Source organism: Diceros bicornis, chromosome 26 (assembly GCF_020826845.1).
Source record: "Diceros bicornis minor isolate mBicDic1 chromosome 26, mDicBic1.mat.cur, whole genome shotgun sequence".
Classification (NCBI taxonomy): Eukaryota; Metazoa; Chordata; class Mammalia; order Perissodactyla; family Rhinocerotidae; genus Diceros; species Diceros bicornis.
The window spans coordinates 34,061,113-34,084,453 of record NC_080765.1 but is presented as its reverse complement, the minus strand read 5'-3'; the positions used below and the strand labels follow the sequence as shown (position 1 = coordinate 34,084,453).

Below are 23,341 nucleotides of genomic sequence, written 5' to 3'. Positions count from 1 at the left end.
CTGGTGCACAGAGTCCTTGCCCACTATCACCTGGCTGGCCAAGGACGTGCCCAGTGGCTGCCGCGCATGCGCAGACCTGGCGTGGCACCCTCCAGCCCCTACCCACCCACTGCACCCTGTCTCATTTCTCTCCAGCACCCTCCCTAGGATAAGCTCGCATTTTCTCGCGGTAACAGTTTGCTCAGAAGCCCTGGGGCATCACTGCCTGGAAAGACTGCGCTAACCCACAGGGGTTTTCCATCTCTCCGCTGGCCTTTCTGATTGAAAGCTGCCCGTCAGAGGTTGTGATTCCGTTAGAAATAAGCCGTTTGGGCTGATTTTGGAGAAGCTGCTGCCAGATGGAACTCTTGAGGGTTTTCTTCTATATATAGTCTTTATGGTGAGCTAACTGAAGTTAGCACGATTTATTTTAGGAGGTAACTCCCTGGAGTAGGGCATGGTGGGTTGGGCTGCGTGCCCAGGGGAGCATTTGAGAGACTTCTAAGACTGACATCCTGCAGGAAGATCTGTGTCCTCTGACAGTTCTGGGAGAGGAAGACGCACTTTGTACTGCATTCTACTCTATTTCTGATGATGATCCTGAGAGGTGGTTGGGAGTTATACCCACTTAACGGATGGAACAGTTGACAGTAACTTTGCATTGCGCCTGCGATTGCCTAGTGCTTGTGACAAAGCTGAGATAGGGCAGAGGTTTTCCAGTTTCTTGTTTTGTGTCTCTTTTGGAAAAAATTAAGTTCCTTGGAGTGTTCTGTCTGTGGAAAAATACTAACAAGAAAGTAGAGAGTGGAGGTGGGCTTTGATCTGAGATTAATAGGACATTGTGTCAAGAATTTGGGCTGTGCACTCAGACCCAGGTTCAAATCCCAGCTCAATCTCTTACTAGCTCTGTGACACTGAGCAATTATTATACTGTCCTGAGCCCCAGTTTTCTCAGCTGTGAAATGGGGCTATCTGCCTTATAGTGCTGTCGTGAAGGTGAAAATGAGAATTAAAAAGAGTTGAGGCCTATGAAATACCTGGCACGTAATAGATGCTTAATATATAGCAGCCATGCTTGCTCTGTTTAAAGGAAGGGAGGCCTGTAGCCATGTCTTCCTGGAAATTACCTCAATTAGAAGGAGGAGTCTTGCTGGAATACTGACTAGGATTTTAGGTTAAATTTTACAGATGTGCATTAAAAAGGCCGCTTTTTGGAAAATGGCCACTTAACTGGTGATCTGGCAGAAGGAAACTTCAGTCAGATTTCTCTGCAAGAGCCTGGCCTCTCTGAGCAAATCTAGGAGACGTAATCAAGATTACAGAGTATATTGTTTAAGTGGTGATTGTATTAAAATGATTTTTTTTTTTTGTAAAAAAAGTGTCTTGGAACAAGCGAACACCCATTTGGTATGGGATCCACAATCTACCTCTCTGTCTCTCTTACACGCACACACAAACACACACACACACACACACTCACACATATGGTCCCTCCAACAGTGATGATATTTGTCGTTTTTAATTTTAGAGGAGACAGAGTCCTCTCTAAAGTTGCCTACTAAATGCTTGCTGACGTTGGTTCCCTCACTGAACATTTATTGAGTGTCAGCTGTATGCCATGCCTAGAGGGAAAAAAATCCCCAAACATTTGAGTATGTGTTTGACCTATTCTGATTCAACTATGGAGAAAGAAGCTAAGGAGAAAAAAAAAGAACAACAATGCAAATAGTCTGAGTATCTTCTTTGCTCTTTTCAGCCTCAGTGTCTCTGTCTGCATAATGAGCACACCTGGATGTAGTGGTCTCTAGGGTCTTTGTAGCTCTTAGATTCTAGAACTTAGTCGAGGTCAAGAATCTCTTCTCCTCCTTCTGAACCCCCTGCAGGCTGATTCGGAGCTGCTGTTCAGCCTCCCCCTTCTAGAAGAGGCGGTTCCAGCCTGAGTTGGAATGCTCCAACGCTCGAAACTCGCAGACATCACGTGATGGAGCCAGAAATAGGGAATAAGTCGTGTCTGGGTTTGGGGGCCTCCCTGAGCGTTCTGGTTATCTTTGGAGAAGGGAATTATGGAGAGGGTGGACTGATTGCGTGGGATCTTAGTTTCCACCGCATGGAAGGTGCGGTGTTCAGCTTTCCCAGTGGAGATGTGTGTGTGGGCAGGGGTGCTGGGGTTCTGGGAGGGAGCAATGGGCCAGCTCAGGGTTCCCAAAGCCCTTCTCCCGGGGTTGGAGCAGGCTGGCTGTCCCGCCAGACAAGGAACCTGGACTTTTTGTCTCATTCCTGTGACAGAAAGGTTCTACCATCTGGATAACAGGAATACTATCGCCATACCTAGCTGAGGGCAGGGGGCTGACCAGCTAGCCTCGTGCGGTGCCGACAGGCTGAGATCCTGTCATTGGTGTTCTCGCTGAGGTCCCCACGAATCCCCTCCTCCCCACAGTTATATCCGGGTGAAATGGAATGAAAACGCTCATTCTTTTATAGGGGAGCAAGAGAGAAGAGTATGTCTTTCCTCTCATCTCCCGCTGTTCCCTCTGGGTATCTGCATTATAGCAATTATTTGAGAGAGTTAAATGAAAATAATTAGGAGGAGGGCTGGGGGAGGAGGAGGATATCATTTATTTGGCACTTACTGTGTGCTTGACACCCATTGTCTCACTAATTCCTCAACGACTGCATCATGCACATACTATTATTGTATTATTATTATCCTCGTTTTATAAATGAAGAAACTGAATTACAGAGATTGAGTAACTTGCGTGAACTCCCACAGCTAGTGGTTGCCAAGACCCTGGGCCCTTAATCCCCATTTAACTGCCTCCCCGTGGTCATTCCTCCCTTCCCTGACACCAGGCTAGTTTGTGTGCTCCTTAGGTTGGGCTGTTCCTTGGTTATTATTTTCTTGGAAAAAAAAGAAAGGTCACCAAGTCTGTATTTTAGGCCGAGGACGCAACTGTGAGCAAGTAAGGGATCACCCCGTTCTTTTGAGGACTGGCATCCAGTGGAGTGCCCTGGTGCCGTGGGGAAGGGGCTAGCGTGGCTGGCGGTGGTTGGTCCCGTTTTTCTGCCTTTGTCCCCCTCGTCAGGGTTTCTCAACCTCATACTATTGACATTTTGGGCGGCATAATTCTTCATTGTAGGGGGGCTGTTCTGTGTACTGTAGGATGTTTAGCAGCATCCCTGGCCTCTGCCTGCTAGATGCCAGCCAGTAGCACCCCTCCCAAATTGTGACAAACAAAAATGTCTGTACACATTGTCACATGTCCCCCTGGAAGGGGCCCAAATCACTCCCAGTTGAGACCCACTGGCCTGGGTCATGAAAGCATGGCAGGATGTCCCAAGACAGCGCTGGATGTGGTCCGGAGCCCGCTTCCTTTCCTAGGACCTAGCCCCTATCCCAGATCCTCCCATGTCATCGCATGCTGCTCATCTGTCAGCGTTCTGGATTCAGGCTTCCTCTCCTTGTCTGTTAAGAATTATGTGTGCCTTCCCACCTCAGAGCCTTCATTAATGCTGATCCTTCTGCCGAAAATGCATATGCGCTCTCTCATCTCAGACAAGTTGATTCTTGCTGTTTCTTGCAAGCCCAGGGTAATTCACACTTCCTGAAAGAGTCTTCCTCCTCCCCCATCCTGGTTGAAGTTCCTCTGCTTCATGTCCTCCCCAAGTCCTCCTCTTTGGCAGCACTGATCACAAATGTAACTAAATCCCTAATTTTGTCATCAGTTGTTTGATACATGATGATCGAATCAATCCCTCTTCTATTTATCTCGTTATACGTGTTCATTGAAAAGGTGAGAGTTGGCGAATTTTACAGGCATTGTGAGAGGCTGTAGAGCAGAGTGTTCAAGAGCAGGGCGTCTGGGGACAGATCTCCTGGATTTGGTCAAACTCTGGCTCCAACACTTTGCCGCTGTGTGACTTTGGGCATGTTGCATAACCTCTCTGAGCCTAGTTCCCTCATCTGTAAAATGAGGGCTAATCATAGTCCTACCCTTGTAGGATGGTTGTAAGGATTGGGTAAGTTAATACACGTCAGTGGCTTAGAATAGTGCCTGGCACGCGGTATAGGTTGGTGCTGGTGGTGGTTGATACCATTAATTCTATTACTAGTAGCAGTAATCATCTTGAGAAATGTAGCCAGTTTAAGAAAATGTTGGAGAGAAAGAATGTTAATTGTTTGTGCTACATTGTGACTTTGTTCTATTAGCAAGCTGTGGGATCATAGAAGAGTTGTTTAAAGCCTCAGCTTTCTCATCTGTGAAGTGGGGTCAGCGTTACCCAATCCACAGTACTTACTCACAGGTTGGTGTGAGAGTTCAGAAAGATGGGCTGTAGACGGCCAAGCTCAAATCAAGGCACACAGTAGGTGCTTGATGGAATTTAGTGGTCCAAGCCCTGGGAGACACCGGTTGGTGGCTCCTGAGATGCCACAACCAGGGATGCCTGAGCTGTGCTTGGGATCTGAGGCGCTGGACTGTAACTCTGGGTCCCCACAACAGCCCTGCAAGGAGAGGTCTGCTTCCCTGTAATTTAAGATAAAACGAAACGAAAAGTAATAATGGATGATCCAAGGTGCTGGTTTTATGTGGCAGCTAACGAGATAGCAGAATAAATAATTGGAGAATGCATTGCCAACAGACACAATAAATATAACTACGATTATATATGAGTAGTTCTCAAATGGCTCTTGATGCAGTGAGTATCCATGAAGTCGAGAACGTGTTAGAAGGCAGGTGTTGTTTCTGTATGTTGGGCCGTATAGCCCACGCTTTTTAAAAGAAATATTTATTTGATGAAGACTATGAACCAGTCATTATTCTAAGCACTTTACCCATGTTAATTCAGTCAGTTCTGATAACAGTTCTGGGAGATAGGTATTATTATTATCTCTATTTTACATATGAGGAAACTGAGGCACCAAGATGTTACGTAACTTGCTGGAGGTCAAAAAGAGTGATCGACCGGGCCGGTCCCGTGGCTTAGCGGTGAAGTGCACGCGCTCCGCTATTGGCGGCCCGGGTTCGGATCCTGGGCGTGCACCGACGCACCGCTTGTCCGGCCATGCTGAGGCCGAGTCCCACATACAGCAACTAGAAGGATGTGCAGCTATGACATACAACTATCTACTGGGGCTTTGGGGGAAAAAGAAAAAAGGAGGGAGATTGGCAACAGATGTTAGCTCAGAGCCGGTCTCCCTCAGCAAAATAGAGGAGGATTAGCATGGATGTTAGCTCAGGGCTGATCTTCCTCACCAAAAAAAAAAAAAAAAAAAGAGTGATCGACCGAGCCAGCATTTGAGGGCAGGTAATCTGATGCAAGAGTCCATTCTCGACGTGGACGAATATGATGGATGGAAATAGATAACTGAATGAAAAATACCCATCTTCTCCTTGAATGGGCCAGACCAGCTGTCCTTGGTACTGATATCTACAGGTCTCCCCATTAGTGGAACGTGTCTCCTGGCTTCTAGAATACTGGCATCGAGAGAGTATTAGCCCTCAATTCAATGAAAGCTATAGAACCTCTTCTTTCTGCCTTTGACACTGCGCCCACCCCCCTTCACACCCTCTCCCCAAACTGATTTTCTTTTACTCGGTTAAAATGTGTGAGTAGTTTACATACCTGCTGAAAGCCGGGTCTTAATTAGCCTTAATTTTTGAAGTCTGCAGCTGTAAACTGTGTTGAAAAGATTGAAAGATTAGTGCACTAGTAATAAGATAATTGTCCCTGAGAAATGCTCTTAGCATGTAAACACAGTTAGCGGGTGAAATCAGAACAACTGTAATATTTCCCCCTTTTGGTGTTTAAAGATGCTCCTGCATGCATAATTATAACTGAATGCAAAGTGCAGAAATGGAATACTGTACACTCTGCCTTTTCTTCTCTCTTGCTTGTGTCAGAGCTCTGAAATAAAGGTCAGCTTAGCGGAATCTCTCCTGAAGCTGACTTCCCCTCCTCCAGGTGCCTTTGGAAATTAGTACCAGAAGTGGGGCAACTCGGGGGAATTCCCCAAAATTAGGGCTGCTCGGCAAACAAAATCTACAGATCTCACTGCAGCTTTTTAGGAGGGCTTTGGATGGAAGAGACCACATATGCATGCATGTGATTGCTCATAAATGCATGTGTGTGTGCATGCACATGCGTGCACACACACAAATTCACACACAGAGCTGAAGAAGAATGGTCATGGCTTCTACAGCAGAAGCACAGGTGATAAACCTCAACCCACCTTCTTAGGCCTAGAAAAGCTGCAATAAAATATATTGCACCTGCCACCACTCTGGGAGGCCACCTTGTTTCTGTTGAGTTTTTGTATCCTTGGATAAATTGGGAACTTGCTTTCATTTTACGATGTCAGTACCTGTATCTTCCCGAAGACCATAGCTCATCAGATACGCTACACATCTATCAAGATGGAGCTCTCTGCTTCCTGGTCTCAGATGTCAGCCAATCGGTACGTTGAGCTTGTCTCTTTCTGCTCAGTCTTTCATTCCCAGTGCTCGTTTTTGTGGCGAGGACTTGCCTTGACTTGCAGGCAGGGAAACATCCTACAGCTCATAAGTTGGCCAAGTTTGGAGCATTCATGTCTTAGATTCCAACCCAACATGACGTGAGGTTGGGTTGATTCAGGTTCAACAAGAATGTACCGAGTACTGTGTGGCAGTCCCAGGGCTTCATTAAGCATAAACACAAAGAAGGTAGTGCCTGGCCAAGGGAAAGCGGGACAGGTTGTCAAAACGGTCTATCCAGGGAGAGAGGAGAACACAGGACCCCACCCCTACTTGTGGGTGTGGACTCTGCTCCTGTTCCAGTGTCCCTGGGTGTGTGTTCATATACTCGGCTTGAGTCAAAGTGTCCTTGGATTTTTCCTTTACAACTAGCCTACCATCCATATGCCATACTTATCTCTAATCCCAGGGCCCCCACTGAGAGTGCTGGGACTTGATAAACCACTCGAGTGCCCACAGCAGCCAGGCGGGCAGCCTTAGTGAGGGAAGCATGTTTGGGGGACTGTGGCAACGTGGAGGGCACATGCCCCTTCTAAGAGGAACAGCTGCTCCCCAGATCCAGAAAGTTGGTGCCTTATAGAGGTCATGGATTCATGTCGCCATGATTTTCCAAGAAATGCGAGAACTTTGCAGTTGTATGTGAAACCTCCCGAGCTTTAAGTGTTGGCGTCACATGTAGCATTTTTCTTTTGCAAACATTGCACAGCTGAACAAAACACGTCTGAGTGGAATAGTTCCTGTAGGCCCCCAGTTTGCTGTTTGGGACCTGTGTAGTCAACCCTTGGAGATGAGGCTCTCATTGTGCCTGCAAAACAGAGGCTACCGCTGGGTCATCAGCGATGAGTCCCAGCACCTCGTGCGTTTGGTCAACTCGAGACCCCAAACTCGAACTTGCATCCTGCTTCTCCAGCCCTCTCTAATCCTGCGCCGCCCCCTCCGCACAGATGTCTCAATGAAGTTCATGGGAAGGGAGCACTTACTATCCTGAATAGGTCCTACAGTATGCCAAGCATGTCACGCGTGTGAGAGAGGGTCCCCTACCCCTGCGCCAATGCAAAAGAGTGTCAAAATAAAAGGGGATCATTGTAGCTTTTGGGACAGCCGAACAGCACTAAGCACAGTGCTCGTCTCCTGAGTGCTGATAATCAGCTTGCTCGGGGGTCTCAGGCTCTTGCGTGACCTTGGCACAGAGTCTGGTGAATTTGGCTTTCTGGGTGTAGAATGGGTCGTTTCAGAAACAAAGCCATTGAGACCGAGTTGAGGAGAGCCCTCTGTTCACTGATGAAAGGAGCTCATTGTACAAAATCGATGTGCCCAGCCGGACCCCCTTCCTCTGCCCCCCAACGCCCGCCCCTTCCCAGCTGGGGCTTTGTCAGTGGCCCACAGGATGCTCTCTCCCAGGCTGCGCTTTCTTTCCATCTTCCTGTCTCGGCAGCTTTGGGGCTGCCCTGTGCAGAAGGAGAGCTGGGCCCGGAGCCCCCGCGCCCGTTCTTGGCTCCTCGGCCAAGTCTGTTGTCTTGGGTGATGAGAGCGCTTCCTTCCGGGAGAGCTAGAACAAACAGCCAGTTCACGGGCAGCTGCACCAGGTGGCCGTGCAGGAAGCTAGAAAACAGTGGATGCTAATAACCTCTTCCTGTCCTGCCCTCTGTGAGAAGCCTCCCCACCTGCCACCTCCCTGCCTGGGGCCCGCCGCCCCCCGACAAATCAAGACCATTGAGCTACAGGTAGAGGCTCATAAGTGAATAAACTACAGGGCTCGGCTTACTCCTGGATTATTGGAGCTTTTCTGTCGCATTTCTCAAGTCATGGCCTCCCGAGCTTTTCTTTCCTGGGGCTGGAGGTGAGTGTAGGGCCATGTTGAATAAGCCGTCCAGTGGGTAAAATAGTGCCTTCCTTTGGGGGAGCAATAAAGGGTGGTGGTTAAGAGATGGGGGTCACGGGCCGGCCCCGTGGCATAGTGGTTAAGTGCGCACGCTCTGCTGCTGGCGACCCGGGTTCAGATCCCGGGCGCGCACCGACGCACCGCTTGTCAGGCCATGCTGTGGTGGCGTCCCATATAAAGTGGAGGAAGATGGGCAGAATGTAGTTCAGGGCCAGTCTTCCTCAGCAAAAAGAGGAGGATTGGTAGATGTTAGCTCAGGGCTGATCTTCCTCACACACACACACAAAAAAAAGGAGATTGGGGTGTCACAAACTCAGATGCTTCCAGGGCCCAGGCCACGTGGGCAGGGTGGGGGCTGTGGCCCAGAGGAGGGTGTGTGCCCATCTTAAGGAGGTGGCAGCTACTCAGCCCCAGCTGAAGCCACACCAGCTTGCCAGATCTTCTGACATTTTAAGAAAAGCCAGAAATCTGAGTATGATAAAATTACTCAATTCTTAAATGTTGGCAACTGGTTAAAAAAAAAAAAAAAGGTATTGTGTACCATGTAGGTCAAGCCATACCACATCCAGGCGTTTTGGTTACTTTTTTTTTTTTTTTTTTGTAATTTCTATGAAGATACCAGGGTGAAACGGGCCTGGCTCTGTGGCTTTGGGGCAAGTCTTGTCACCCTCCCGAGCCTCAGTTTCCCCCATTGTAGATTAGGAACAATACTGCATGGTATCCATAGTGTGGAAACAGAGGCAAATATGTGTCATTATCAAGAGCATCTCCCATGGTGAAAGCATAAAACAAAATCATCTGTTTCCAGACTTTATGGCCACCCTATAGTAGCACACTGTAAGGACGAAATGAGAATTTATTGAAATCATGCACGTAAATTGCTAAATAAGGTGCTTCCTAAGGATTAAATGACAGCCGTCCTAATGGCCGTCATCCTCAGTGCTGTCATCGTCATCAGCGCATCATGATATTAGATATAGGAGAAGGCTGGGGAGGCGAGAAGGAGACACTGAGTCTCTTCCCTGCTGAAACCTCCTGACTTTGACCCTGACTCTCTGTTGAAGCCTCTGCCCATCTGCCCCCTGCAGGCCCACCTGCCACCCAGCTCTCTTCCAGCCTCGGAAGGACGCTTCCCTGTTCCGAGGCACAGCCTGGAGCCTGGGGGCGCGGCCGCTGCAAAGCTCTCACTCCATCACCCTGCGCCCCACATCCCGGGATCCGTTTTCTCCCAGGCCTTGAATCAGCAGTTGTGTGTGTGGCCTCTTGGAAGCAGTCCAGACATGAAGCACTGCTGAATCACAGTTTTCCCAGAGCTAGGATATGCTATCTTTTGAACAAAAGATGTCCCAGTTAGAGGCTCTTGTGCGGGAGCCGAAGAAGAGGCAATGAAGAAAAGGAGAGGAGGGGAATACATAGACATTTATTTTGGCAAAAAGGGATGACCCAGGATTTGGTATCAAGAAACTTCGATTCTAGGCTGGGTTTTGGTATAAACTGTGTGTGGCCCTTAGGAAATTCACTTTCCATCCTGGATCTCATATCCCTCACCAGAAAACGATGGGTTTGATTCAGGTCAGGGATAGAAATAAGTTTCATCTCCTAGGAAAACTGGAATCTATTGGTAATGTCTGCTCATAAGGCTGTATTGAGAATTTGAGGCTGAGTAATTGCTTAGTAATATCCGCCTTGGGCACCATATAGGGAAGTGGTTGCTCTGCATCTGCAAGTCTCTTTCTGGCACTCACAGTCTTGAATTCTGGGGCTCAAGTCTGAACTGTTTCCCCGTGGAACAGAAACCCATCCAGCAGTCCCAGAAGGTGTAGAGCAGAGCATAGTGTCTTTGGAACTCTAGACAGTGTCTGTAGGACACTTGGCAGCATTGGTTCCAGTTGGGCTGCCTGCCATCTTGGTGACCACAGCAAGTGGGTGCAAAATTGGTAGGTCCTGAGGCCTGTGCCTGGGAAAAGCTAATTATTGGGCTGAGCTGGAGATGTGGCTTGTGTTCCAAGCTCCAAGAAGGCTTGTGTCCACACGGAGCCTGGGTGGCCAGCTTCAGAAGGCCGTGGAACCCTGGAGAGATCTATAAGCACCTCTTGTCTGGCTCTGTTGGGTGGAGGCTGCATTGCTCAGTTTATTCTTGGCGCATGGCATGTCTTGTTTCTGGTCTGAAATGCCTTTGAGCTGTGAAAAGCAGAACACTGTAAAGTGATAGTAATTGTCCTCCAGGAGGAACTAACATTTGTGGCTCACCAGCTGTATGCCAGGACTGAGCGAGGCTCTGCTATACCATCTCAACCAGTCTTTACAGTGACCCTGTGATAATATTATTATTATTATTATTATTGTAAAGAGTTAAGTAATTCATCTGAAGACCCACAGCAAGGAAATGGGAAGATCTGGTATTAGGAGCCTGTGCTCCAATTCCCTGCTCCATCAGGCTTTCCAGTGCCAGCTGCTCGTAGAACCATGAACTGTGGTTTGGTGATTCCAATTCATGGTGTGATTATTCTACTGGGAAGCGGTGTAACTTAGTGGTCCAGAAGTGTAGCCTCGAGGGCCAAGCTGTCCTGGTCCGAATCCTGGCTCCACCACTTACTAACAAATGACTTTGAGCAAATTATTTCTCTGAGCCTCAGTTGCACCATCTGTCAAATGGGGCTATGACTACCTACATCCTAGAGTTGTTGTGAGGTTTAAATGAGATAGTTCTTACAGCCACTTATTATAATGCCTTGCATTCAGTATCAGCCCAGTGTTAGCTACTATTTAGATTATTGTTGCTATCCATCAGCCATGTGATCCTAAACAAATTGCATGAATGTGGAGAGTGACAGATTCAGTTGCTCGCGGTGGCCAGGCAGCAGCCACTCAGCTGGGAGCTGTGTTGTCTTAGAGGAGTGTACGTCCAGTGTTGCTAAATTTGCCATTTTTTAAAACAGAAGTGAAAAATCTGAATTTGCGTGTGAAGTATTCTGGTTTTAAAACATTGGCAACGTTTGTAAATAGTTCATCATTGTTACAGGCTAAAAAAAAAACCCAGTGTGAATCATCCACAGGCCACCCGTTGGCCTCCCCGTCTTAACACTTCATACCTCGAGCCTCTGATCTTTGAGGTAGGTGTATTCAAAACCTTATAGTTCCAAGAATTGTAATTCTGTGTACTCTGTAAGGAATTACAAAACCTCCGGAGGCACACACAGAACAAAGTGTTACATACAACAGTTGGTAACTGTGTGTGCTCAAAGGTGCCACCCCAAGCTGGAGAAGTGTTAAAATAATTCCCGAGTTTCTGTGTGTCTGTGGTTTCTCGTATCTTCCAAGGCTGTGGATGATTAACCAACTCCAATGGTGAGAGCTTTATTTTGAGGTGTTCTTGCTCAGTACTGGGTCTGGACTAAGAAATGTGGAGGGAATGCAGAATAGCACAGATTCCTGTAAACTTTTAATATAACAGAGGGAGACAGACAGAGCGAGGAAAATCCACGCAGTTTTAAGGGCCCAGGCATATCTGCCACCATCTCTCTGAAGCAGTCAGAGTCCCCTGCCCTCTCAGTGGGGTTTCTGTTTTCTCTCCTGAGTCCTGTTGGAAGGTGAGTTTGCATTTTCCAACAAGGTGAGTGCTGTGTGATTCTGGCTCATGTTTGCATTCCAAATGCAGCCTTTCTTGGAGAAGAAGGAGAGCTCTGTGCCGTTGGCATCCCTCCCTCATCGCCCAATGCCGCCCGCTGTGCACGTGCCCTGCCGTCACGCAGGAGCCGCCGATGCGCCAGATAAGCTCACTGTGAAATCCCACGTGGACGTCTGGACAGAGCCCCATTGTGCGAGCACCTTGCTTGCTGCGACTAGATCTTGAGAAGGGGTCAGACACCCCTGGGGAGGGAATGTTGGAGAGAGGAGGGTGGTGGCTAGGTTTCTGGGGTAGGAGGGATACCTGTACCGTGTAAGTGGGGAGAAAGGAAGAGGCAGAAAACACCTTGCACACTGCTAGACACTGGATATTTGAGTCCTCCCAAAATTCATATGTTGAAATCCTGACTCCCAATGTGATGGTATTAGGAGGAGGGGCCCTTGGTAGGTGATGAGGTCGTGAGGGCAGAGCTCTCAAGAGTGGGATTAGTGCCCTTATAAAAGAGACCCTGGGCCGGCCCGGTGGCTTAGCGGTTAAGTGCACGCGCTCCGCTGCTGGCGGCCCGGGTTCGGATCCCGGGCGTGCACCGACGCACCGCTTCTCCGGCCATGCTGAGGCCGCGTCCCACATACAGCAACTAGAAGGATGTGCAGCTATGACATACAACTATCTGCTGGGGCTTTGGGGGAAAAAATAAATAAATAAAATAAAATAAAAAATAAAAAATAAAAAAATAAAAGAGACCCTGGAGAGCTCCCTCACCCCTTCTGCTAGGTGAGGACACAGCAAGAAGACAGCTGTCTATGAACCAGGAAGCTCTCACCAGACACCGACTCTGCTGGCACCTTGCCCTTGAACTTCCCAGCCTCCAGAACTGTGAGAAATAAATTTCTGTTGTTTATAAGCCACCCAGTTTATGGTATTCTGTTATATAGCAGCTCAAACAGACTAAGCCACACCTGTCATGGAAATTTCTTGGGGGTGCAGAGCGTGAGCACCAGAGTCCCATGCATGCTCAGACACTTGGTGGCTGGCTGGCTGTCAGAGGTCAGGTCCTGTTCTTGGTTTCTCACTGGCTGTCTTCGTCACCTTGGCCTCTTTCAGTCTTGTATTACCCCTGATATATTGCAGGGGTTCTCAGGCTTCAGTATACATGAGACTCCCCCAAGGGTGTTTAATAAAAATGCAGATTCTCTGGATCCTTGCCCAGAGATCCTGCTTCAGTAAGTTCATGCTTTTAGAAACACCAGGATGTTGGTTAAGGAACTAGTTTCTGGCAACTTACAAACCTGAGCACCAGTCCTGGCTCCATCCCTTACCAGCCCTGTGTTTTTGAGCAAATTATCCTCGCTGAGCATCGGTTATCTGATCTGTAAAATGGGAAGCATGATACCTCCCTTGGCAAGGTTGCAAGTATTTCCTGTGCTTGGCATAAAATAAGCATTCAAAACGAAGTAGCTAAATTTATCCATTTCACTGCTATCCAATGTGATTGGTTCAGCTGGTGTCTACATAACTTGCAGTTCAGAAGAATTAGGGTTGAGTAGGGTGGGGTGTAGAGAGAGATGTCAGCCTTCAGAAGCCTGGAAGAAGAAAACAAAGGGAAGGTTATTTTTAAGCTTTTAACCATGTACCAGACATTTGAAATACCTGGTTTTATTTAACGTTTATTACCACCCGTGATGTCAGTGGTACCCCATTTTCAAGACAAGGAGTTGACCACATATCTGGGTTTGCATGAGAGAGTCGGGTTTACACCTGTTAAGCTGGTATAATTATTATTAGTGCCTTTGTTCCCTTACAAAAAGGTCCCAGACAATAAACTCTGTGTGCTCTCCTATCTTGCAGTAGCTCTGTTGGAGAATACAGTCCCACCTATTTACATTGAGTAAATGATTAAAGGAAAGCTCACAGAGCTAAGAAGTTTGCCGGAGGTCGAAAGTTGACTAAGAGGTTGTTGTCTGCCGAATCGCTAACCCCAGTACCTGGGAAAGTGATTCTAGTATTTGGAGATAGGGCCTTTAAAGAGGTGATTAAGTTAAAATGAGGCCTTTAGGGTGGGCCCTAATCCAATCTGACTGTTGTCCGTACAAGAAGAGGAAATTTGGACGCAGAGAAAGACACCAGGGATGCTCATGCACAGAGGAAAGACCGTGTGGGGACACAGAGAGAAGGAGCCATCTGCAAGCCAAGGAGAGAGGCCTCAGAAGAAATCAACCCTGTCGGCACCTTGATCTCGGGCTTCCAGCCTCCAGAACTGTGAGAAAATAGATTTCTGTTGTGTAAGCCACCCAGTCTGTGGTATTTTGTTTTGGCAGCCTGAGCAGACTAATACAGTGATTATGCATGATTTGAACCCAGAGCGGACCCCAAAACCTGCACCCTTTTCCAGTGAACCATCTGTCTTTGCCGCATGCCAGGCCCATAGGACGAGTGACGGTGTCCATTTAGGTCTCCGGCTTGGCATCCAAACTCCGACCACTTGGTGGTCTCCTGTGAGCCCGGTTCTCCAGCAGGCAGGAGTGCTGTTGGTGAGATTTTCTTCCTTTCAATCTCTGATCCCACAAAGAGCTCATTGCATTTGCTGAGGTGCCCGGTGTTCGAGAGCGATGAGTCAGACACCATCTCCTGATGGTGGAAGCTTCCTCCTCTGTCACCAGTCAGAAGGCTCGCTAGGAGAGAGCGCCACGCCAGCCTTCTGAAGTGTCCTCCTAGGTGTGTCTGTGCAAGGTTGGACTGAAGGGGCCCCTTGTCTACCTGCTGGCTTGATGGGCCCCAGGGGGACATCTGGCTCTGAAGGCTTGAGTCACCGGATTGTCACCTCCACACCAAAACCATAGCTTAACACCCCAGAGCAAACGCTGTCTCGTGATATCTTCAAAGTGAAGGAAGAGAACGCCCCTTCCAACGGCTGCAGCTTAGCTCAGGCTCAGCACGAACAAGGAGAGACAGACATGTTAGATGCATGCATGGAATGATCACGAACAAATTCCTCCTCCTTTCTCTCTTTTCTTTATGAAAGCTTAATTGCTTGTTAAATTAGGCCTTTGGCTTCTATGGGCTCGAAAACGTTTGAGTCTGGCTTCCTGGTCTTACAAGCAAAACTCGTGAGTTCCAAACAAGTTTCGTTTCTCCAGGACCTGTAACCAGGCTCTCGCCTCTTATTTAAACAGTTAGCTTTGGGAACAGAAGTATACATGGAGTCACTTTGAATTCATTTCCCTTTCCCTCTTGGTGCCTGCCAGGCAGAGTGCTGACTACTGAGTCAGAACTCAGTAAACATGTGTGGATGGATTTGGCTAACGATGCATGGTTTCCTGCTCTGGTAAAGTGACTGTGTTTTATTTTTAGTCATGACACATGTGCTAATTTCTATCAACCATGTCCACTACCTTTTTAAAAAACACAGATGCTAAAAAAGGATTCCAGTGGTTGTTAAGGTGGTACCTTTTTTTTTTGGCCTTAGGAATTCTTTCTTTTGATAGACATTATTCAGGTTGCAAGATGACTCTGTCTAAGGTGGGATTGTCTTCTCGGATAGAGCTGCTGTAAAATAGTGGAGGATAGCTTTCTCAAGTGCAGGCTTGAGATTGAATCCAGGCTTCAGCACTATCTGTGTAACTTTAGACAGGTTATTCAATCTCTCTGCTCATCGGTTTCCCCATCTCTATAAAGGGAATAATGGTAGTATCCACCTCATAGCGTTGTTACAAGGGGAAAATGGAATGACATATGTATAGAGGTTAAGCCAGTGCCTGGAACATGGTAAGAACTTAACAAGTTATTAGCCGTTACTTAACTATTAACTTACTAAGTTACTAGTTATTACCAGTGGTCGTAACTGTTCTGAACTTTGGTAAAGTAATATGCCCATGGGATAAAGTTTAGAATAAACCAGAGGAATGAAAACTGTCTTCATCTCAGGGCAAGAGGATTCTGAGTGATCATTTCTATAAATGTTGTTGTAATGGCATCCAGATAAATTTGGAAGGACTGGTGTATATAGCAAAGAGGGCTGAAGGCTAACTCCTAGGTAGTAGAAGATCCTGATGTTGACTGTTTCTTTGCTTGGCATAATGTACAGCTTGCACAGAGCCTGGCACATAGTAGGTCCTCAGTAAATGATAGCTATTACTTGTAGTTATTTCAGATTCCTGGGATGTGTTTGCAGACTTAGGGAGAGTATATATCATTTTGTTTCCAAGGCTGGAGTGTTTGTACAATATGTTTTGGTTCTATCAAGGTCAGTCTTTGGAAGGTGTATCAGCTAGTTACTGCCACAGTGATGCTGTATGACAAATCACCCCAAACCTCAATGACTTGAAACACCAAGCGTGTGTTCTCTCTGTGTCTGAAGGTTGGCTGGGGGTTGGCTGATCCAGGCTGAACTTGGATTCAAGCTGCAGGCTGGGTCCAGGTCTGCTCTGTGTGTCTCTCGTTCTCCTCAGACCAGCAGGCTACCTGGGGCGGGTTCTTCTTACGCTGATGGCAGAAGCACAGGAGGTCACGTTCAGTCTCACAAGCACATTTCAAGCTTCTGCTCATGTCGTATCCGCTAACCTCTCATTGGACAAAGCAAGTCAAATGGGCAAGCCCAAGGTTGAGGGATGGGGAAGCACACTCTGCAAAAAATGCAAAGTCACGTGACTAGAGGGAGTGGATATAGGGAGTGGTGAAGAATGAAGGCCACTCATTCAGTCTACCTAGTTCTCCATTTGACTTCCCCAATTTAGTCATTGCAGTAGATGATATGAAAGGGCTTTCCTTGTGTTAGGCGATTCCGTGGTTCCTGGTACCCACGTTGAGATTCTAAAAGCACTCCACTGGAGCATCCGAGCACGTTGCAAATTCCCCTTTGGTCTCCAGGAGCCTTCCCTCTGACAGACAGGAATTTACTCTACTGTAAACCAAAGAGCCCCAATTTAGACAGAGACCATGGATTAGGCAGACAGCATCATTGACCTGGTTCCACTTCATTAGCCTTTCCAATTAAGGAGAATGTTGCTGAAAGTGAGACCTTACAGATATATAGTCATACCTTGGATCCTCTGGACTGAGCCTCTGTGGGGAGCGTCTTATATTTTAAATGTGCACAGAGGGAGGGGAGTAAAATTTTGTTGGCAGGTGAATCCTAAGAGTTAATGACATGGTGACTGTGAATCCTTTGTCTTCTTCCTGGCTAGGTAATTAACACGGTAAATAGATAACATTCGTGCTTTTGTCTTCCAAAAGCTTTTGAATGAATGTTGGATCCCTGACCATGCGCTGCGCAGATAGGGTCTCAGATCCTGGAACCCCAATAAAGAGTTGGTGCATCACTGTATCCAGGGATCAAGCTCTTGGTTTTGTCAACACAGTTGACAAAGGTTTCCTACGGTTTCCCAAGGAAGGTCTTTTCCAGGGAAGCTGTTCTTAGGGGTTCAGGATGGCATTCTCTCCTCTTCACCCCCTCGGGATTTTGAGCAACGAAGCCTAAGCCCCAAACAATAGCCAAATGGGCTGTGAAGTACGGTTTAATTAATCTGGGCACGCACACGACACCCCACTGCAATGCTTTGTGAGGACCTGGCTTTGAGAATGGGGCTAATGTTTGAGTCTGCGATGCAGCTTCTTATCCTCTAGTCAAAAATCTAGATGGTGGGATCTGAATGGAGAAGAGAGACAGACACACACCGACTGGCTCTGAGCTGAAGAGCAGACATCGCACGCTCTCACTCGCTAAGCGTGACTCACGCTGCCCGCCACAGACCGAGGGGATGGCTTGCCTCTCGAAGACAAAAATGGGCCCTGCGTAGTGTGCTTGCTTAACGCAGGGAAACTGGGGAGTATAGGGTCGGCTCCCCCTGCATGTGGTGATGAGGAAGCTGGCTCGAGGGGGCTCCACGAAGGATGGAGCAAACCTGCTCGCTCAAAAAAAGGGGCTCAGGGAAGGTTCTCACCCATTATAGCCGCCAAGTCTTCACCACTGGGAAGGAGCTAGTAAGGGTTTGAAGAGAGGGGCCTGAAATATTTCCTTCGAGACTTCTCCATGTTCCTTTATGGACCAAGGCTGGGGAGAGGGGAGAAATGTTCCCCTCAGTATTTTCCTGGGTATGAGGAATATTCAGTGCCTGGGGAGAATGTGACAATTAGAGTGAAATGTTCTCTTGGCAGCTCTCTTTGAGCTGCACCATTGCAGAAATGCTGGAATTGGACTCAGAGCTGGAATTGGAGGAGAGGAGTCCTTCATTTTGAAAGAGAAGTCAGAAGTGACCAGAGCTCAGAATGTTCCTGGGGTCACGCCTCCTATACTGATCAGAATTAGGCATCATTATAAAGATGCTGCAGAGGAATGATCAAGAAAGTGAGTGACAGTTCATCTAGGGTAGGGGTATAAAATGTTCCAATTTCTCTGTTCTTCCTTTATTTTTTGTTGTGGTAAGAACACTTAACATGAGATCTACCCTCTTAACAAAATGCTAAGTGTACAGTACAGTATTGTTAATATAGGCACCATGTTGTACAGCAGATCTCTAGAGCTTATTCATCTAGCATAACTGAAACTTTATACCTGCTGAATAGCGACTCCCCAATTCGCTCTCCCCTCAGCCCCTGGCAACCACCATTCTACTCTCTGCTTCTAAGAATTTGACAATTTTAGATTCCTCATATAAGTGGAATCATGATATTTGCACTCCCATGTGCATTATGGCCATATTTACAATAGCCAAGATATGGAAACAATCTAAATGTCCATTGATGGATGAATGGATCCAGAACCTGTGGTATATGCATATAATGGGATATTATTCAGCCTTAAAAAAGAAGGAAATCCTGCCCTACGCGACAGCATGGATGAACCTTGAGGACATTATGCTAAGTGAAATACGTCAGACACAGAAGGACACATACAGCATGATTCTTATACTTCCTTCTTGTTCAGTGTATGGGCCAGTGGGCTGATGCTAATTTGCATGCCTTCCTAGAAGCCTGCGTTGAGAAATCTTCCTGGATAAAGCAAAGCTTTAAAATCATACCCATTCTCTGTAAGGTTTGGCTTGAGGTTGCTTTCCCAGAATCGTGAATCCAAGATGGTCAATTCAGAGCCTATGTAGTGCAGACAAAAATAGCCTTTATGTGCCGGGTTTCCTGTTTTCCTTGGAAACCACTTGCTGAAAACCACTACCCCCTCCCCATCCATCCCTTCGTCCTGTGTACCCACCCTGCCCCCCTCCCAAAGAGTTCATGTTTAATGACCCAAGACATTACCGCCAGGCATTTGCAGTCAATTGGCTTTTGTAGAGAGTGAATGAATAGGACTTCTCTCTGGCCTTCTCCGTCCTGAAAAGGATCTTCCCCAGCCCATTGGAATGTGCTGCGTAAACCGGGAATTAAGCTCTTCTTTTTTCTGTCTCCGTCTCATTCCTTCCCTCATTCTTTCCAAGGTCAGACACAACTTGGTGGCCTTGCCCTTAAATGGAACATTATAGTCTTTCAGGTTTATTTCTGATCCTCTTATGGACCTATCTTCTCCTTCATATAGAGGATTTGAACATACTTGGAGATATTTGGCAAGGATGCTTGGTTTTTTATTTCTTTACGCTTCATCGTTTTGCATGATCTCCATGCAGGCATCTGCCGTAACCTCTTGATGAAAAACTTGAGCCTCCTTAATCATCTGGGTGTGGGAGGAAGTGTTGGGGGGATGGGAGATTGGGCCAGGCTATTCTAATATTTCATGGAGTGGGGGAGACAGAGTTGGGGCGGCCCTTCTGTGAGGTTGCTTGAGCATGGAAGAGATCTAGCTTTGTTTAAAAATAAATAGCAGTAGGGGAGTAGGTTGAACCTTCCCCACCGCTCATGTATGTTTTCTCCTTTCTTCCCCCAGGACCCACACCCAAGTCCGCTAATCACCCTGGAGACCCAGGTCAGTACCTTCCCATGGTCTTTGTCACTTATCTCCGCACTGATGTTCTTGCACCAGCTGTCCAGGGGGCATCTGCGCAGCCTGTTCGCTCTATGGCTCAGATAGTCGGGACAGGCACATATGGCCGTTCTCCTGCCCCAGTAAAGAGGGAAGACAGACTGGATGGATCCCATCCAGAATCCACAGCTAAAGGTTTTCAAGTGTGAGAGACAGGCAAACCTACTTGAACATTTCAAGGCTGAATAGCAGCTCTCCCGTGGTTCCTGGAGCTCGCTGGCCAGGACCACCCGTCCCTCTCACTCTTCATCCTCCTCTGTGGCTCCTTGCTCTCTCACTGGCTCCTCAGCCTCGGACTTCCCAAGGGGAATGAGGAACAAACCCACCCTATTCCTCCTTCCTTGATCAGGAAGACCGGACGTTGTGGGGAAAGTGGATTCTCAGGGTTTCTTTGTGCCCTTCCGTCCTCTCATTTCTTCGCACACACGTTTCTTTGCATCGGCTTCAGGGATGACGAGACAACAGCTGGCAGGAAAGAGCGGTGGGTGTGACTTTGAGGGGGTGAGGACCCAGTTCCTGTGCCTGTTTGCCCATCCTCTGGTCCAATTTTTCCCACACGTCCGACATTCACACATCACCTTAGCCACCTTTGCCATACGTGAATTGTACCCATTCTAAGTCACCTAAAAATACATTTCTCCTTAAATTAACTTATTTTACTTTCAAAAGTAGACTTATCCCAAGGCAATGGTTCCCAATCAGGGGTATCTTTGACTCCCCCAAGGACTCTTGGCAGTGTCTGAAGACATTTTTGGTTATCTCACCTTAGTGGATGGGTTACTAGTGTCATCTAGTGTGTAGAGACTAGGGAAACTGCGAAATATCCTACAGTGCGCAGGCCAGCTCCCCTCAGGAGAGAATTATCGGGTCTAAAATGTCAATAGTGCTGAGGTTGACAAACACTGTCTCAAGCAGTAATATTGGTAAAATCACAAGTTTGACGTGCTAGTCATAGTTTTTTGCAAAACATTAAAATAAACATTAAACTAATAAAATTAAGTGGAAAAGTTCTTTTGGGTGTCCTCTAAAATCATCTAAATGTGCTCTCGGAGGAATGTGTGCCACACTTTGAGAAACGTGTTCTCCCCGGGCTACCCGGTGGATTATGAGAACTTCCAGGGTGTGTTTTTAAACGATGGCCCTTCTCTTTATCAGTCCTTCCCCTGAAGGAAAACTTATTGGACTCAGGAAAACCCCTGGGCAGATAGTCTGTGTCCAGCATTCTGGAAGTCAGATCTTATCTCCTGGGGGTGGAGTGGCTGCACCCTGGATGCGTCTGTGCTTGGCCCCTGTGTATCCTTCACTATGGACACCACCCAGCAGCCCTTCAAAACCTCCATGGGAAAGAACAGTCACATGCGATGGCTTTGACCAGCACCCTGTGACTGTGACAGCTCACCCCTACACAGGGACCTCTCTTAGAGTTACATCTGTTAGCCCGAGGGACCTGGGCTTCAATCCGCAGCCAGCCCGTGGCACAAGGCGAACTTGCTGTGATTGTGCCATGCCACTGGGGAGTTGACTTAGTTTGTCTTCAGACAGCACTCTATCTGTCTCATTTGGTTCTCGGTCTTTGGGGAGACATAGGATGTTGTTGTCTTTCCCTGAGTTCTGATTTCCGATGTTAAAGAGACATTGGAACCCAACCAAAGGGCAAATGTTTTTTTTTGTAACTGTTGGCACAAGCCTGTTGCCAGATTTTGCTTCTGCTGGGCCTCAGCCCGTGCTGGGACTCACCACGGAATCCTATTCAGCCGCCTGCAGGCAGGTCAGAGAAGAGGGGCATGGAAGGGTTTTCTGGCAGCAAGTGGTGCCCCAAATATTACCCATATGGCACAAATAAGATGGCAGATGCGGCTGAGCTTGGAAGAGCCAGCCATGCAGAGGTAAGTGGCAGATGTGCTCTGAGCCCTCGGTCAGTTCCCGCTTCCTGCCCCCGGTGCCGTTGGCTGCTGAGAAAGGCATTGCCCGCTCCATCCTGGAGCACAGGTACCCCGGGTGGGCCTGCCTTTTAGATTTCACTGTGAGCCGGGTCCGTACATCATGCATTCATGGCTCGGCTTGCCCAGGGCCCTAGCCTGCATGGGAACATTGGGCCACCAGGGACCGCCTTCCCTCCGTGCATCCCTTCTCTCCCTGGGATTCGTTGCATCTGTCCTCACCCAGTGCTTGTGAATCTGTCCCCGTGCAGCTGTTCTGAGTTGGAGGAGGTGGATGGATCAGCTGCTGAGGACTCCTCTCACACTCTGCCCTTAGTGCAGCAGAGCTGTGCATCTGTTGGCATCAGCAGGACCCTCGCTGCTGAATGGCCAGATTAATAGAATGAGGAAGCCAAGTAAGGTTTAAACCCCTGGTGTCAGCTTACCCCTCCGCAGGCTGCCCCTGGGGTGTACCAAGAAGCCCTGACTTGGGTGGTGAATGCTTTCGTAGTCTCCAGATGGTGGTTACCTGGGAAAAAAGTGACCTAGACATGAAAAAAGTCTGAAAGAGTTTGAATTTGGTTGGCTGCATTCTCGTGATCGCCACTCTCACTAACATTTATGACTTGCTAAGAGCTGGCTTTTCCCATTGAATCTCAAATGCCATCATTACATGGTTGTTCTCATGATACCCAATTTCCAGATGAGGCATCGAAGGGTCAGAGAGGTTAAGTAACTTGTCCGAGGTCACACAGGAAGTACATAGCATTGGTGAGTGTCAGACTCGGCAGTATGACATCAGAATCTATCTTCTCAACCTCTGTCCTATTTTTCCAGAACAAAATGTTGCCTTGACCAGTAGAAAGATTTGCTAATGCTCAGGCAAAGCTGGAGGGATGGGCTTGATGGATGCAACCCGAGGTCAATATGATAGATAGATAGATGATGGACGGATGGATGCATAGATGGATGGATGGATGGATGGATAGATAGATAGGTAGACGATGGATGGATGGATGCATGGATGGATGGATGGATGGATAGATAGGTAGACGATGGATGGATGGATAGATAGGTAGACGATGGATGGATGGATAGATAGGTAGACGATGGATGGATGGATGCGTGGATGGATGGATGGATGGATGGATAGATAATGCTTTGCACAAGTATCCACAGATGTACTTAGATAAATGGGTGGAGAGATAGACGATGGGTGGGTGGATATATAGATAAATAGATATAATGCTTTGCACAGTGAGTAATTCTTTGACAGACAGGTTGCCACCAAGGCATGTGGGTAAAATGGTTTAAGCAATGGACCCAATAGAAGATTTATTTTAAAACAACAAAAATGAAACATCTCCCTGCGCATCCATAGTGTTTTGATAAATTTGAATGCTCCTTATTCGATTCTCTCTTTCTCATCGATCCCCAAGATGGTTTATCATTCCTGAATCC

General features: G+C 47.6%; 1 protein-coding gene across 2 annotated transcripts in view; it reads left to right on the top strand.

The window, feature by feature from the left end:
• XYLT1 (xylosyltransferase 1) overlaps positions 1-23,341 on the top strand; it is a 301,551-nt gene that overhangs the window by 71,679 nt on the left and 206,531 nt on the right. Inside the window, exon 2 of one of the 2 annotated variants that reach the window (XM_058569969.1) lies at positions 19,866-19,904. The exons of the other annotated variant lie outside the window; for it this stretch is intronic. Within the exon in view, the coding sequence (XP_058425952.1) occupies positions 19,866-19,904 (39 nt within the window). The remainder of the gene's footprint in view (positions 1-19,865; positions 19,905-23,341) is intronic. 2 annotated transcript variants of the gene reach the window in all.